General features: G+C 38.1%; 1 protein-coding gene across 1 annotated transcript in view; it reads right to left on the bottom strand.

Annotated features, from left to right (window-relative positions):
* C2CD6 (C2 calcium dependent domain containing 6) overlaps positions 1 to 18,017 on the bottom strand; it is a 126,066-nt gene that overhangs the window by 41,905 nt on the left and 66,144 nt on the right. The window contains exons 14-15 of the mRNA XM_061431005.1: positions 10,699 to 10,753; positions 3,622 to 3,680 (exon numbers count right to left, since the gene is read on the bottom strand). Of these exons, the coding sequence (XP_061286989.1) occupies positions 3,622 to 3,680; positions 10,699 to 10,753 (114 nt within the window). The remainder of the gene's footprint in view (positions 1 to 3,621; positions 3,681 to 10,698; positions 10,754 to 18,017) is intronic.

An 18,017-nucleotide genomic window follows, 5' to 3' on the forward strand; every position in this document is an offset into this window, starting at 1 on the left:
ATGTTTGGTCCTTTTTGAAGTTATGTGAGACCTAAAACTTTTTCTTCAATTAATATGACAAATGCCACAGCTAGAAGAATTGGGCCAATGAGTATTAAGATGTCAGTTATAAACATTTAATTAGGGAGAGGAGTTGAACCACAGTTATAAAGGGTTAAGTTTTATGCAGATCCCTAAAAAATTCTGATTTTGGGTAGTACATTTATAAAATAATTAAATTAAATAAGATTATATCATTAATAGATTTTAAGACACTTTTGTAAAGTAGAGCTTGTTTCTCTTGTCCTTTCCTACTGGAAGAAATATATAATAGAAATTAATCTGGATCTACACCTGTCCAGAAAAACATCTATTTCTGCTTTATTGACTATGCCAAAGCCTTTGACTGTGTGGATCACAAGAAACTGTGGAAAATTCTGAAAGAGATGGGAATACCAGACCACCTGACCTGCCTCTTGAGAAACCTGTATGCAGGTCAGGAAGCAACAGTTAGAACTGGACATGGAACAAATAGACTGGTTCCAAATAGGAAAAGGAGTACGTCAAGGCTGTATATTGTCACCCTGCTTATTTAACTTCTATGTAGAGTACATCATGAGAAACGCTGGACTGGAAGAAGCACAAGCTGGAATCAAGATTGCCGGGAGAAATATCAATAACCTCAGATATGCAGATGACACCACCCTTATGGTAGAAAGTGAAGAGGAACTAAAAAGCCTCTTGATGAAAGTGCAAATGGACAGTGAAAAAGTTGGCTTAAAACTCAACATTCAGAAAACGAAGAGCATGGCATCTGGTCCCATCACTTCATGCAAAATAGATGGGGAACAGTGAAAACAGTGTCAGACTTTATTTTTGGGGGCTCCAAAATCACTGCAGATGGTGACTGCAGCCATGAAATTAAAAGACGCTTACTCCTTGGAAGGAAAGTTATGACCAACCTAGACAGCATATTCAAAAGCAGAGACATTACTTTGCCAACAAAGGTCCGTCTAGTCAAGGCTATGGTTTTTCCAGTGGTCATGTATGGATGTGAGAGTTGGACTGTGAAGAACGCTGAGCACCGAAGAATTGATGCTTTTGAACTGTGGTGTTGGAGAAGACTCTTGAGAGTGCCTTGGACTGCAAGGAGATCCAACCAGTCCATTCTGAAGGAGATCAGCCCTGGGATTTCTTTGGAAGGAAAGATGCTAAAGCTGAAACTCTAGTACTCTGGCCACCTCATGCGAAGAGTTGACTTATTGGAAAAGACTGTGATGCTGGGAGGGATTGGGGTCAGGAGGAGAAGGGGATGACAGAGGATGAGATGGCTGAATGGCATCACCAACTCAACGGACGTGAGTCTGAGTGAACTCCGGGAGTTGGTGATGGACAGGGAGGCCTGGCGTGCTGCGATTCATGGAGTCGCAAAGAGTTTGACATGACTGAGCGACGGAACTGAACTGAAGTGAACTGAAACTATGTAGGTAGCTGGGCAGAAATGGTCTATGCTCTCCTGGTGCTACTGTGAGTTGCCTATTAAAACAATTTGGGAGAGGCAGAATTAAATAGTATAACTTGTTAAAATTAATGTTATATTTATTTATATTGCTTTATAATAATTTATAAGTTTATAATAAACCATGACAAATAATATAAGTAACTTTACTTATGACAAGGTAATAAATTCATAGTGATAAAGTATATGCTTTCTTTTTTTATTTGAATGATTTTCACCAATAGACAGCTTTAATGAAAATATTTTACTAATAGAATGCTAAAGTCTTTCCATGAGATGTAAGTAACCTTTAGGTTATTTAGGTGGAAGGAACTTTTAATATAATGAATTAAACGCAACTATTCATATAAATGAACACTTTTTCTATTGTCTGTACTCAATTCTTCCTGAGATGATTGTGTTAGTATCTTGATTAATTTAGTGAGCCTTTTATCTAGTTAATCCTATGGTTACCATGGTATTATATACTTTTCCATTTCTCTGCCTAATAATCCTCTATTTAGAGGTATTTATTTTATTTTTTAAACATAATTAAGATTTATACAATTTTCACAAAATAGGATACAAATTCTATTCAAGTTACCATAGACTAAAAATTAGGAGACACTGGAATATATCCAAGGACATAAAATAAGGTGCAAAAATTTCATAGTTTAAAGATATTGAAATCATACAGAGTCTGTTCTCTTATCACAGTGGAATTATGTTAGAAATCATGTTCTCTTAACACGGTGGAATTATGTTAGAAATCAATATCAAAAGATATTTGAAAATAACACATATATTTTCAAGAGCAATGTGACATTTACCAAGAAAGACCTTTACTTAGCCAATGAAAGCCTCAATAAATTTAGAAGACTAAAAGACCACAGAAGTTGATTGCAAAGAAAGCATATAAATGAGGAATTAACATTAAAATTAGAAATTAATATCAAAGATACTTTAAAAACCCCATATATTTGAAAATTAAATGTCCACTTTTAAATGATGGATGTATCTAAGAAGCCATAAAAAGGAAAATAGGAAAATATCTTAACAGAATAAAGATGAAAAGAGAATTTACCAGGTTTTGCTGCACAGAGCTGAAGCTGCTCAGTGCAACTAAATACAATGTGGAGTCCTGAATAAAGTATGAAAACAAATAATGGACAGTAGCATAACATTTTGTGAGATTTGAACATAATCTGTACTTTATTTAATAATACTGTGTGTGTGTGTGTTCAGTTGCTTCAGACGTGTCTGACTCTTTGCAACCCTATGAGCTGTAGCCTGCCAGGCTCCTCTTTCCATGGGAATCTCCAGGCAAAAAAATTGGACTGGGTTACCATGCCCTCCTCCAGGGGATCTTTCCAACCCAGGGATAGAACCTGGTCTCCTGTGTCTCCTGCATTGCAGGCAGATTCTTTACTGCTGAACCACCAGTGAAGCCCATTAATAGTACTGTATCACATGTTAATTTCCTGTTTTGTTTTGTTTTTTACACAACATAGTATTTCTTTTTTTTAAATTTTATTTTATTTTTAAACTTTACATAATTGTATTAGTTTTGCCAAATATCAAAATGAATCCGCCACAGGTATACATGTGTTCCCCATCCTGAACCCTCCTCCCTCCTCCCTCCCCATACCATCCCTCTGGGTCGTCCCAGTGCACTAGTCCCAAGCATTGAACTGGTATTGTGCATTGAACCTGGACTGGCATCTAGTTTCATACATGATATTTTACATGTTTCAATGCCATGCTCAGAATTGGATTGAAATTTCAAGCCTCAAATTTTTTTTTAAAAGAAAATCACTAAGGTAATAAACTTTCTAGTCTTTTAGTAGTAATATCAGATGCCAAAATACATGAAACTATATAAAAATTTTGAGTGAACATAAATTATAAAAATTTTGAGTGAACATAAATTAGAAATCTAGCATTCTATTCAGACTAAGTCAAACAAGTGGAATCAAAATGTCACAAATTTTTCAGCTAGGCAAAAATTCCTAAGTTTTCGAATATATATATTATACTATATAAGTATATGCCTTTTGATGACAGGATATACAGTAAATATTAATTAATTCAAAATAATATAAAATGTTAACAATGAGTTTTAAAGGATATATCAATATGCTTACGGATTTTCCTTTTCTATTTGTATTTTTCTGTCCACAGGCTTTATCTTGCATTAACTCATCTGAAAAAGAATGAAAAAAAATAATATAATTAAGTCAGCACTTGTGGCATTTGATAAACATGTTATTCAGACACGTCTCTAGTGACTGTGTAGTACAACAGTTAAGGGAACAGGCTCTAAGCCGGATTGCCTAGACTCAGCCTCTGCAACTAACCAACCACCTAAATTTGGACATGTTATCCTGCTTCACTCTTTCTCAGTTTCCTCATCTGTCAAAGGGTGACGATCCTCTCTCACAGGGTTGTGTCATTTAAAGGCTAAAGCATCTAGCACTGTGTCTGGGACATAATAAGCACAAATGAATGTAAGTTTTGCTGTTAATTTTACCATCATTGTTGTTGTTCAGTTGCTAAGTGGTGTCCGACTCTTTGAAACCACACAGACTGCCCCGCATCAGGCTTCCCCATCTTTTACTGTCTCTCAGAGTTTGTTCAGAGTCATGTCCATTTAGTTGGTGATGCTATCTAACCATCTCATCCTCTGCTGCCCACTTCTTTTGCCTTCAGTCTTTCCCAGCATCAGGGTCTTTTCCAATGAGTCAGTTCTTTGCATCAGGTGGCCCAAGTATTGGAGCTTCAGCATCAGTCCTTCCAATAACGGTAATGTCCTTTAGGATTGACTGGTTTGATCTCCCTGCAATCCAAGGGACTGTCGAGGGTCTTCTTCAGCACCACAATTCAAAAGCATCAGTTCTTCGGTGCTCAGCCTTCTTTATGGTTCAACTCTCATATCCTTACATGACTACAGGAAAAACCATAGTTTTGACTAGATGCACCTCTGTCAGCAAAGTGATGTCTCTGCTTTTTAATATACTATCTAAGATTGTCACAGCTTTCCTTCCAAGGAGCAAGCATCTTTTCATTTCATGGCTGCAGTCACCTTCTGCAATGATTTTGGAGCCCAAGAAAATAAAATCTGTCACTGTTTCCACTTTCTCCCCTTCTATTTGCCAGAAAGTGATGGGACTGGATGCCATGATCTTCATTTTATGAATGTTGAGTTTCAAGCCAGCTTTTTCACTCTCCTCTTTCACCCTCAAGAAGCTCTTTAGTTCCTCTTCTCTTTCTGCCATTAGAGTGATATATCATCTGCATATCTGAGGTTGCTGATATTTCTCCCAACAATCTTGATTCCAGGTTGAGATTCATACAGTCTGGCATTTCAGACAATGTACTCTGCTTATAAGTTAAATAAACAGGGTGACAATATACAGCCTTGTTGTACTCCTTTCCCAGTTTTGAACCAGTCAGTTGTTCTATGTCCGGTTCTAACTGTTGCTTTTTGACCCCGCATACAGATTTCTCAGGAGACAGGTAAGCTGGTCTGGTATTCCCATCTCTTTAAGAATTTTCCAGTTTGTTGTGATTTACAGAGTCAAAGGCTTTAGTGTAGTCAATGAAGCAGAAGTAGTTTCTCCGGAATTCCCTTGCTTTCTCTATGATCCAGCAGACATTGGCAATTTGATCTCTGGTTCCTCTGCCTTTTTAAAATCCCATTTATACACCTGGAATTTCTCAGTTCATGTACTCCTGAAGCCTAGCTTGAAGGATTTTGAGCATATCCTTACTAACATGTAAAATGAGCACAATTGTACAGCGGTTTGAACATTCTCTAGCGCTGCCCTTCTTTGGGACTATAATGAAAACTGACCATTACTCATTCTATTCTAACCCCTGACACACTGCACCCTTAGGTTTGTCATTAGTAACTCTACTAATTTGAATAGTATTGTTAAAATGCATACATTAAGTTATTAAAGTTAAATGTCAATATGCACTGTACTTGCACTGTACTTTATGTACATAAAAGACTGTCTTTTAATCACATTGTAGTCAATATATTGAATACTTCTACTTTTCTGGCTCTTAATGCCAGTTCAAAAAATGAAGTAAAAATTTAAAAAAAAATCACTGTACTCCAGGTGATTCTGAATATTTTGTGGCTGTCATGCACCTTATCACATATGTGCTTGCTGCTGCTGCTACTGCTAAGTCGCTTCAGTTGTGTCCAACTCTGTGCGACCCTATAGATGGCAGCCCACCAGGCTCCCCCGTCCCTGGGATACTCCAGGCAAGAACACTGGAGTGGGTTGCCATTTCCTTCTCTAATGCATGAAATTGAAAAGTGAAAAGTGAAAGTGAAGTCGCTCAGTCGTGTCTGACTCTTCGCGACCCCATGGACTGCAGCCTACCAGGCTCCTCCATCCATGGCATTTTCCAGGAGAGTACTGGAGTGGGGTGCCATCATCTTCTCCCCATATGTGCTTGACAATGTTTAAGAGAACACTTTTACTAATCCTTCTTGGAGCCTCATTTTAGCCTATCCTCTGGCAGTCATTTGGGTGATCTTCCATCATACATTTGCTATACATACCCAATTCTGCAAAGCTGTGTGGAGACACACCCTACATTCTAGATACGTTTCATGAATAGGTCTGTATTTCCTCAATTCATGACACTAGAGAAGATTCTTACATAATAAACTTAAAGAGCTCATAAAAGCATGGAGTGGAACAATCACGTTCTTCAGTGAATTGTGGTAGTATGCTTAAATATATGTACATACATATCAGTAGCCAGAGGGTATCAATGAAAGCAGCCGCAAAGGAACTGGGCTAGTATATGTCTCTAATTTGCTTAAAGGTAATGATCATGCAAGGAATTTATTAGCAAGAGTGCTATGTGAAACTTACTAAATAAACTCTTTAATATAGCATTTTATTTTATATAATGTATCCATAGAAAAATTAGGTTAATTATATAAGACTAATCAACATAAATAAACTGAAAAGTGTAAAGCAAAGTATAATAAAATCATATAAAATATGTATTTAGGAATTGAATCATTTTTAAAAGACTCTATTCACATATAAACTTAGAAATATAGACTTTTAGAAAAATTGGAGACTGAGTAGTCTAAAACCATCTTTCTCATTTTAAAAATGAGAAAAATCCAGAAAAGTTAACAACCTACTCAAGAGCGAACTGGACTGAACAATAAGAAAATAAGCCCTGTTTTGCTCCCTAAGCATTTACTTTTTAAAAGATATACCACAGATGCTCTTTCCAATTCTGTTTGTTCTTTCCAATTGACTTGGCACTGCTTATAAAGGCTCTTCACTCTTCAGAAGAGATTGGACCACTGGCTTCTTTCACAGACTTCTGTTCCAGAATTGTCAAATGACTCAGCCATTCAATGCCTCAGTTGCTTCATCTATAAAACTAGGATAATAATGTCAACCTAACAAGGTTGTATGCTGTTGCTGCTGCTCCTAAGTCGCTTCAGTCGTATCCGACACTCAGCGACCCCATGGACTGCAGCCCTCCAGGCTCCTCTGTCCATGGGATTCTCCAGGCAAGAGTACTGCAGTGGGATGCCATTGCCTTCTCCAAGGTCGTATGAAGACTAAATAAATTAATATATGTGAAATGTCTACAAAGTTATGAAGATTATAAGGCAATAAAGGCAAACTGCAAGGGGGTGGTATCTAGTTTCATTCTTTCACTTTTAAAATGGAAAAATCAAGGCTTTTATAAGATAAATGGTTGCCTAAGTTTCAGAGCAGATGGTGACTGCAGCCATGAAATTAAAAGATGCTTGCTCCTTGGAAGAAAAGCTATAACAAAGCTAGACAGCATATTAAAAAGCAGAGACATTACTTTGCCAACAAAGGTCTATCTAGTCAAAGCTATGGTTTTTTCCAGTAGTCATGTATGGATGTGAGAGTTGGACTATAAAGAAAGCTGAGTGCCAAAGAATTGATGCCTTTGAACTGTGGTGTTGGAGAAGACTTTTGAGAGCCCCTTAGATAGCAAGGAGATCAAACCAGTCCATCCTAAATGAAATCAGTCCTGAATATTCATTGGAAGAACTGATGCTGAAGCTCCAATTCTTTGGCCACCTGATACGAAGAACTGACTCACTGGAAAAGACCCTGATGCTGGGAAAGATCGAAGGCAGGAGGAGAAGGGGACGACAGAGGATGAGATGGCTGGATGGCATCATCAACTTGATGGACATGAGCTTGAGCAAGCTCCGGGAGTTGATGATGGACAGGGAAGCCTGGTGTGCTGCAGTCCACTGGGTCGCAAAGAGTCAGACACCACTGAGCAACTGAACTGAAGTTCCATAGCTAATCAGGTTACCCCCTCATCAATATTGTCCATTACCTGATACACTATTTCTCCCTTTGAAGAAATAGTTGGAAGTATTAATAATAAAATAAGGAGCTTGCTTTGCTGTTATATCAGATTTACTCCAAAAGTTATTTTATGATTAGAATATTCCGAAGGATATTAGAAAGAAAGTTCTGGAGGAATCACATTATGGGTTTCCAAATATCCTAATCTTCCAGGATGTTTTATTACTCCTGAATATTATTCCAAATGGTCACTTTTTCTTCTAGGATAAATAATAATTTAAGTGTACTATAAAATTTTCCTGACATTTAAAGTATTCCAGACACTGACATACTATGTTGTCAAATAGTTTCCTGTACCACAATATATGTTCTTAGAATTGTTATTATTGTGTAGAACATATATACATATACATATGTATTCATATGGATAAATACAAAACATATATGGCTAAAACATTAATTTGTAATAATTTTCATTTCACCACATCAACTACTGAGGTAAGTCAAATTTCCACTTCAGAAACTTTCTTCTAAAATTATACTTCTTAATCACAATTTCATCTGGTATTTTCCCTGTCTTTTTTTAAATACATTTTTTCATCTTCTATTTCTCCATAAGTTCCTAGTTGGAGAACACTCTCTACAACTCAAGGATGCTTTCATGTTACAAAAAAAATGTTCTTGCTTGCTCATCTTCTGTCAAGTGTTTGAGCTATATTCTTATTCTCTCTTCATTTTAATTACATTTCTACAGTCTCCTCTGGATAGATATTCAGTTATTACACAGTCATATAACTGTCCCGATTGTTAAATATTAAAACATTTCTGTTGTTATTGTTGCTCAGTTGCCAAGTTGTGTCTGACTCTTTGTGACCTCATGAACTGCAGCACACCAGGCTCCTCTGTTTTCCACTATCTCCCGGAGTTTGCTCAAATTCATGTCTATTGAGTCAGTGATGTTATCTAACCATTTCATTCTCTGCCACCCTCTCTCCTTTTGCCTTCAATCTTTCCCAGTATCAGGGTATTTTTCAATGAGTCAGTTCTTCACATCAGGTGGCCAAAGTATAGGAATTTCCCATTTCCTTGAACCTCAATATGGCACAGCAAGGGACTTCCAGAACTTTGATCCAACAACATTATCTAATCTAGTTGTTCCATGCTTATGCTGTACTAGTTGTTAAATATTTTGATTATTCAGTTCAGTTCAGTTCAGTTCAGTCATTTAGTCATGTCCAACTCTTTGCGACCCCATGAACTGCAGCACGCCAGGCCTCCCTGTCCATCACCAACTCCAGAGTCCACCCAAACCCATGTCTATCGAGCTGATGATGCCATCCAACCATCTCACCCTCTGTCCCTTTCTCCTCTTGCCCTCAATCTTTCCCAGCATCAGGGTCTTAACCAGTGAGTTGGCTCTACACATCAGGTAGCCAAAGTATTGCAGTTTCAGCTTCAACATCAGTCCTTCCAGTGAATACTCAGGACTCATATCCTTTAGTTGGATCTGGATCTGGTTGGATTTCCTTGCAGTCCAAGGGACTCTCAAGAGTTTTCTCCAATACCACAGATCAAAAGCATCAATTCTTCATCGCTCAGCTTTCTTTATAGTCCAACTCTCACATCCATACATGACCACTGGAAAATCCATAGCCTTGACTAGATGGACCTTTGTTGCCAAAGTAATGTCTCTGCTTTTGAATATGCTGTCTAGGTTGGTCATAACTTTCCTTCCAAGGAGTAAGCATCTTTTAATTTCATGGCTGCAATCACCATCTGCAGTGATTTTGGAGCCCAGAAAAATAAAGTCAGCCACTGTTTCCACTGTTTCCCCATCTATTTGCCATGAAGTGATGGGACCAGATGCTACGATCTTAGTTTTCTGAATTAGCTTTAAGCCAACTTTTTCACTCTCCACTTTCACTTTCATCAAGAGGCTTTTTAGTTCTTCTTCACTTTCTGCCATAAGGGTGGTGTCATCTGCATATCTGAGGTTATTGATATTTCTCCCAGCAATCTTGATTCCAGCTTTTGCTTCCTCCAGCCCAGCATTTCTCATGAGGTACTCTGCATATAAGTTAAATAAGCAGGGTGACAATATACAGCCTTGACGAACTCCTTTTCCTATTTGGAACCAGTCTGTTGTTCCATGTCCAGTTCTAACTGTTGCTTCCTGACCTGCATACAGGTTTCTCAAGAGGCAGGTCAGGGTCTGGTATGCACTCATCTCTTTCAGAGTTTTCCACAGTTTCTTGTGATGCACACAGTCAAAGGCTTTGGCATAGTCAATAAAGCAGAAATAGATGTTTTTCTGGAACTCTCTTGCTTTTTCGATGATCCAGCAGAAGTTGGCAATTTGATCTCTGGTTCCTCTGCCTTTTCTAAAACCAGCTTGAACATCTGGAAGTTCATGGTTCATGTATTGCTGAAGCCTGGCTTGGAGAATTTTAAGCACTACTTTACTAGCGTGTGAGGTGAGTGCAATTTTGATTATTACCTTTGCGTTTACTGATATGTCAAGTATGTCTTCATGATGATATCACAGAACAATTCGTTGAATTAGAAAAACTTCATTAGGTATATCTACACATAGCCAGAATGTTTGTAAACACAGATAAATGTAATAAATGGCTTAGCAATATTATAATGCATGTAAAATAAATATTATCTAGGATCTTTCAGCCACTTGTATTTTGCTTTGCTTGATTTCCCACTAATACTGTAATTCCATAGTTTTGTCATGTCAGTAATCACAAACATCATGTGTAGTTAATATTTTGATGAAAATTCTTGATAATAATTGTTTTACATGAGTTTATGTTCTCAATTTCACTAAATATTTGAAAATTACAAGTATATATACAAATAATAACTTACCTAAACTACAAGGTCTATTTAAATTTTCCTTTGTGCAACAGTAAGAAGGTGAACTCTGAAGTAAAAACAGACCAGAGAAGGTGAATAGAAAAAATAAGTATTAATATAATTTTTAAACTTAGCATTATTGATAGCTATAAATAATAATAAAATGGGATCTAGTGTTACCATTTGGCTTTATCTTAAATAAACAAAATAATTCATTGATAATTTAACCAGTACAATGGAGGTAGTGAGAGAACTTGAAACACAGTAATAATAGTTTATTGAGGTAGGAAATGGCAAACATCACAAAAAGTACATGATAGTACTTTGTATATTATTGACCTCTTTTTATTCCCCTAAGCCCCAGGAAACAAAAACAGTAACTTAAATAAAAATCAGTTCAGTTCAGTTGCTCAGTCATGTCCAACTCTTTGCAACGCCATGAATCGCAGCAGGCCAGGCCTCCCTATCCATCACCAACTCCCGGAGTTCACCCAAACTCCTGTGCATCGAGTTGGTGATGCCATCCAGCCATCTCATCCTCTGCTGTCCCCTTCTCCTCCTGCCATCCCTCCCAGCATCAGGGTCTTTTCCAATGAGTCAACTCATAGGATTAGCATAAAATAAAGCATATATTAGAAGAGAATGCAAAAGTGATATCATAGAAAATGGTAGATTGCTCAAAGAATAAGTCCCTTCACTGAAACAAATATAATAAACTGTCAAAAGGTTGAAAGATCAACTAATTAAAACTTCATAATTTAATATAAAACTTAAAGCAACCAGGGATTGGTTAATGAAAAAAAAGGGCAGTTAAATTTTGGTGTTTTAAGAAATCAGTCAGGTCATTAACTGGATGCTGAGATAATGGAAGAAAGACTTTGATGACTGACCACAAATGACAAGGAATATAGTCTTTGAAAAAAAAATCATTCGAATGGTCATTAAAGAAACATGTGACCACAGCCCTCAAAAATTAAAAAAAACAGGACTTCTCTGGTGGTACAGTGTTACAGGCAGAGAAAGTCTGCCTGTCAATGCAGGGGACATGGGTTCTATCCCTGCCCTGGGAAGATTCCACATGCTGTGGAGCAAGTAAGCTCATGTGCCACAACTACTGAGCCTGAGTGCCACAATTACTGAAGCCCATGTGCCATAGAGCATGTGCTTTGTGACAAGAGAAGCCACTGCAATAAGAAGCCTGCATGTTGCAACTAGAAAGTAGCCTCTGTTTGCTGCAACTAGAGAAAGCCCACACACAGCAAGAAGACATAGAGCAGCCAAAAACCAATCATCAATACCCTAGAGACAGAGGAGAATTTCCAGTTACACTATAATATTTAAAATGCTCAATTTTCAACAAAAATAACATAGCATACTAAAGTATAGGAAATTATGGCCCATTCATAGGAAAAAATTTAATAGAAATGTCCTGTGAAGAAGCCCAGATATTGGACTTAATAGACAAAGATTTTAAAACAAACTTTCTTAAATATGCTCAAAGAGCAAAAGGAAACCATGGGCAAACAACTAAAGGAAATCAATAAAAAATATATCAACAAAATGTAAATAAAGAGACAGAAATTATAAAAAGGAACCAAATACAAATTCTGGATCTGAAAGTACAATAACTGAAATGGAAAACTCTTGAGAAGTTCAACAGCATATTGAGCAGATAGAAGAAGGAATCATTGAATTGAAGATAGGACAATAAAATTGTTGAACCTGAAGAGAAGGAAGAAAAAAAGAATGAAAATATGAACAGAACCTAAAGGACCCTGGGAACCACAGTTAAATGTACCAACATACACATGGGAGTCAAGGAAGGAGAGAGAGAGAGAGTCAGGGAGAATATTTGAAGAAATAATGGCCAAATATTTCCCAAATTTAGTAAAAGTCATGAATCTACACATCCAAGAAGCTCAACACATTTCAAGGATAAACTCAAAGACATATATACACCAAGACACAATAAAACTCTGAAAAGACAGAGAGGGAACTTGAAAGCAGCAAGGAAAAAAGTGACTCATCATGTATAAAAACTCTTCAGTTTTTGGCTGCAAAATTAACAGCTAATTTCTCGTCAACAAACCACATCAGTAGAGAGTGGAGAGAAAAAGATCATCAACCAAGAATTACATAACAAGCAAAACCATCCTTCAAAAATGAAGAATTAAGACATTCCTGGATCAACAAAGTTAGAGGAGTTTGTCACTATTATTTCTTTGTTACAGGAAATGATAACGGAGTCTCTCAGGATAAAAGGAAAAGACACTAGACAGTGACTCAATTAACAAAGAACTCTGGAAAAGGTATCTATGTAGGTAAATACAAAAGCCATCATTATCATACTTCTGGCTTGTAACTTCTAATATTTCCTACATGCTGGTGTACAACACTGTATTAGTTTTAATACACATAATGGTTTTATATATGTATATATTATAGAATGATTACATAATTTTAGTTTACATCCATCACCATACATTTATAATTTTTTTCCCGTGATGAGAACTTTTAAGATTTATGCTCTGCAACTTTCAAATATACTCACTGTATTGTTAACCACAGTATACATCACAAATCAAGGACTTATTTGTCTTATAACTGGGAAGTTTGTACTTCTGACCACCTTTACCCATTTGACCCACCTCCCAAAATGCACCTCTGGCACCCACCAATCTGTGGTATCAAAAATAAAATACTTTTGAATAAATTTAATCAAGGAGGTGAAAGACCTTTACACTGAAAACTGTAAGACACTGATAGAAAGAAACGGACAAAGACACAAATAAATGGAAAGATAGCTAATGTTCATGGATTGAAAAATCACTATGGCTAAAATGTCCAACTAACCAAAGTGATCTATGGAGTCAATTAAATCCCTGTACATTCCAATGACATTTTTCAGAAAAACATAAAAAAAAAAAGTCCTAAAATAATGTATGAACTCCAAAGGACCCTGAACAGCCAAAGCAATCTTGAAAAAGAAAAATAAAGTTGGAAGTCTCACAATTTCTGATTTTGAACTGTATTACAAAGCTATTTTGTAAGCAAAACAGTATGGTACTGGCATAAAAACAGACCAATAAAACAGAATAGAGAGCCCAGAAATAAACTGCCACATATCTGGCCAACTACTATTTGATAGGATAGCCACAAAGTCTCACTGGGTAAAGTATAGTCTCCTCAATAAATGGAGTTGGGAAAACTGGATATCTCCATGCAAAAGGATAAAACTGAACACCTATCTGATATCACTCACAAAAAATTAGCTCAAAATGGATTAAAGGTTAAAATATAAGATTTGAAAATATAACACTCCTAAAAGAAAACTTAGGGAAAAAAACTCCTTGAATTGATCTTGGCAATATTTTTTTTAAATATGACACCAGAAGCAAAGGTAATAAAATAAAAAATAAACAAGTGAGGCTAAGTTAAACTGAAAGCTTCTGCACAGTAGGGAAACAGTCAACAAATGAAAAGGCAATCTAGTAATGGGAGAAAATATTTGCAAACCATACATCTCTAAAGGGGCTAATAGTCAAACTGTATAAAGAACTTATACAACTCAATAGCAAACAAACAAATAACCAGATTTTTAAAAGGAGCAAAGGAAAATGGTGGGGCAGAAGGACATATGTGCCTGTCCTCCTGAGAAAGCACCAAAACTGCAACTGGCTGTTGAACATTGACAGGAGAATGCTGGAACCCACCAAAAAAAAAGATATCTCACATCCAAAGACAAAGAAGAAGCCACAGTGAGATGGTAGGAGGGGCACAATCATGATAAAATCAAATCCCATACCCACCAAGCGGGTGGCCCACAAACTAAAGAAGAGCAAAAAAGTTCTCTCACTATTTTAAAAGTTCTGAACCCTACGTCAGGCTTCTCAGGCTGGGGATCCAAAAAAAGAACTGGGAATCCCCAGAGAATCTGAACTTAAAGGCCAGCAGGATTTGATTACAGGACTTCCAAAGGACTGGGGAAAAACTGAGACTCCAACCTTGGAGGGCACAAACAAAATGTTGTGTGCACCAAGACCCAGAGGAAAGAACCAGTGACCCCACAGGAGACTGAACCAAAACCTGCTAGTGTTGGAAGTTCTCCTGTACAGGTGTGAATTGGCAGGGGCTCACGCCAGGGACAGTGGCACTGGCAGGAGCAGTCCTGGAAAGTCCCCTTTAGTGTAAGCCCTCTTGGAGGTCACCATTAACCCTACCAGAGAGCCAGTAAACCCCATGGCTGGGTTGCCCCAGGCCAAACAACTAACAAGATTGGCCCTGCCAACCAGAGCAAGACCCAATTTTCCCCACCACCAGTCCCTCCCATTGGGATGCTTACAAAAGCCTCTTAGCCAAAAACCACAATCCCACAGTGGCTAGAACAAAAACCACATTACGGAAAACTTAATCAGGATATTGCTGTTGTTGTTCAGTCGCTCAGTCATGTCCTATTCTTTGTGATCCCATGGACTGCAGCATGCGAGGCTTCCCTGTCCTTCACCATCTCCTGGAGCTTGCTCAAACTCATGTCCATTGAGTCAGTGATGCCATCCAACCATCTCATCCTCTGTCATCCCTTTCTCCTGCCTTCAATCTTTATCCTGCATGAGGGTCTTTTCAGGATGAAAAAGCAGACAGTTATGTCTCAGATGAAGGGAAAAGATAAAATCCTAGAAAAAAACAACAAATGAAGTAGAAATAGGCAACCTTCCAGAAAAAGAACTGAGAACAATGATAGTGAAGATGATCCAGGATCTCAGGAAAACAATGGAGAAGATGCAAAAAATGTTTACTACAGACCTGCTTTTGAACTGTGGTGTTGGAGAAGACTCTTGAGAGTCCCTTGGACTGCAAGGAGATCCAACCAGTCCATTCTAAAGGAGATGAGTCCTGGGTGTTCATTGGAAGGACTGATGTTGAAACTGAAACTCCAATACTTTGGCCACCTGATGCGAAGAGCTGACTCATTTGAAAAGACCCTGATGCTGGGAAAGATTGAGGGCAGGAGGAGAAAGGGGCAACAGAGGATGTGATGGTTGGATGGCACCACCAACTCAATGGACATGGGTTTGGGTGGACTCCAGGAGTTGGTGATGGACAGGGAGGCCTGGTGTGCTGCGGTTCACAGGGTCGCAAAGAAATGGACACAACTGAGCAAGTGAACTGAACTGAACTGAACCAGAAGAACTAAAGAACAAACATGGATGAATAATACACAAGAAGGAATAAATGCAGAATAACTGAGGCAGAAGAATGGATAAATGATCTGGAGGACAGAAAGGTGGAAATCACTGCTGTAGAACAAACAAAATTTATGACATTTTGATTCCACTTGTTTGGTATGAATAGAATGCTAGATTTGTAATTTAAAAAATTAGATATGCAACAAGCAACAAAGGTTTACTGTGTATCACAGGGAACTATAGTCAGTATCTTGTAATAAGCTATAATGGAAAATAATATGAAAAATAATATATATATGTGTGTAATATATATATAATATATATACATATATATAATATATACATGTGTATGTGTATAAAACTGAATCACCTTGCTGTACATCTGAAACATTACTAGTCAACTATACTTCAATAAAATATACATTAATAAAAAAAATAAAAGGGGGCAAAGGACCTCAATAGACATTCTTTAAAAGAAAACATCCACAGTCAACAGGGGAAGTGCTCCAATTACTATTTTCATGCTCCAATATGAAAAAGTACTCCAATTACTAACCAATTACAAATCATCAACGAAATGCAAATCAAAACCACAAGATCACCTCATAACTGTTCAGTTCGGTTTAGTTCAGTCGCTCAGTTGTGTCCAACTCTCTGTGATGCCATGGACTGCAGCATGCTAGGCCTCCCTGTCCATAACCAATTCCCAGAGTTTACTCAAACTCATGTCCATTGAGTCAGTGGTGCCACCCAACCATCTCATCCTCTGTTGTCCCCTTCTCCTCATGCCTTCAATCTTTCCCAGCATCAGGGTCTTTTCCAAGGAATCAGTTCTTCACATCCGGTGGCCAAAGTATAGGAATTTCAGCTTCAACATCAGTCCTTCCAATGATTATTCAGGCCTGATTCCCTTTAGGATAGACTGGTTTGATCTCCTTGCAATCCAAGGGACTCTCAGGAGTTTCTCCAACACCACAGTTCAAAAGTATCAATTCTTCAGCGCTCAGCTTTCTTTACAGTCCAACTCTCACATCCATACTAGACCACTGGAAAAACCAAAGCCTTGACTAGATGGACCTTTGTTGGCAAAGTAATGTCTCTGCTTTTTAATATGCTATCTAGGTTGGTCATAACTTTCCTTCCAAGGAGTAAGTATTTTTTAATGTCATAGCTGCAGTCACTGTCTGCAGTGCTTTTGGAGCCCCCCAAAATAAAGTCTGCCACTGTTTCTACTGTTTCCCCATCTATTTGCCATGAAGTGATGGGACCAGATGCCATGATTTTTGTTTTCTGAAAGTTGAGCTTTAAGCCAACTTTTTCACTCTCCTCTTTCACTTTCATCAAGAGGCTCTTTAGTTCTTTGCTTTCTGCCATAAGGGTGGTGTCATCTGCATATCTAAGTTTATTGCTATTTCTCCTGGCAATCTTGATTCCAGCTTGTGCTTCCTCCAGCCCAGCGTTTCTCATGATATACTCTCCATATAAGTCAAATAAGCAGGGTGACAATATACAGCCTTGATGTACTCCTTTTCCTATTTGGAACCAGTCTGTTGTTCCATGTCCAGTTCTAACTGTTGCTTCCTGACCTGCATATAGATTTGTGCACATCAGGATCCAGGGACCCCACAGAGACAGAGAGAACTATGTCTGAGCATCTCCTGTGGAGGTGTGGGTCAGCAGTGGACTGCCACAGGGACAGAGGATCTGGGTGCAGCAGATTTGGGTATGGCATAAACCCTTTTGGAGGAGGTCGCCATTAACCCCACCATAGAGCTACCAGAACTTACACAGGACTGGGAAATAGACTCTTGAAGGGCACAAACAGAACCTTGTGTGCACCAGGACCCAGGAGAAAGGAGCAGTGACCTCACTAGAGACTGACCCAGACTGCCTGTGAGGGTCTAGGAGTCTCCAGTGGAGGGATGGGTTGGTAGTGGCCTGCTGCAGGGTTGGGGGCATTGAGTGTAGCAGGACATGCATGGGCTCTTTCGAAGGAGGTTGCCATTATCTTCATTACCTCCACCATAGTTTCAGTTCAGTTCAGTTCAGTTCAGTTCAGTTGCTTAATCGTGTCCGACTCTTTGCGACCCCATGAATCGCAGCACACCATGCGTCCTTGTCCATCACCAACTCCCGGAGTTCACT

Source organism: Bos javanicus, chromosome 2, assembly GCF_032452875.1.
Source record: "Bos javanicus breed banteng chromosome 2, ARS-OSU_banteng_1.0, whole genome shotgun sequence".
Lineage (NCBI taxonomy): Eukaryota > Metazoa > Chordata > Mammalia > Artiodactyla > Bovidae > Bos > Bos javanicus.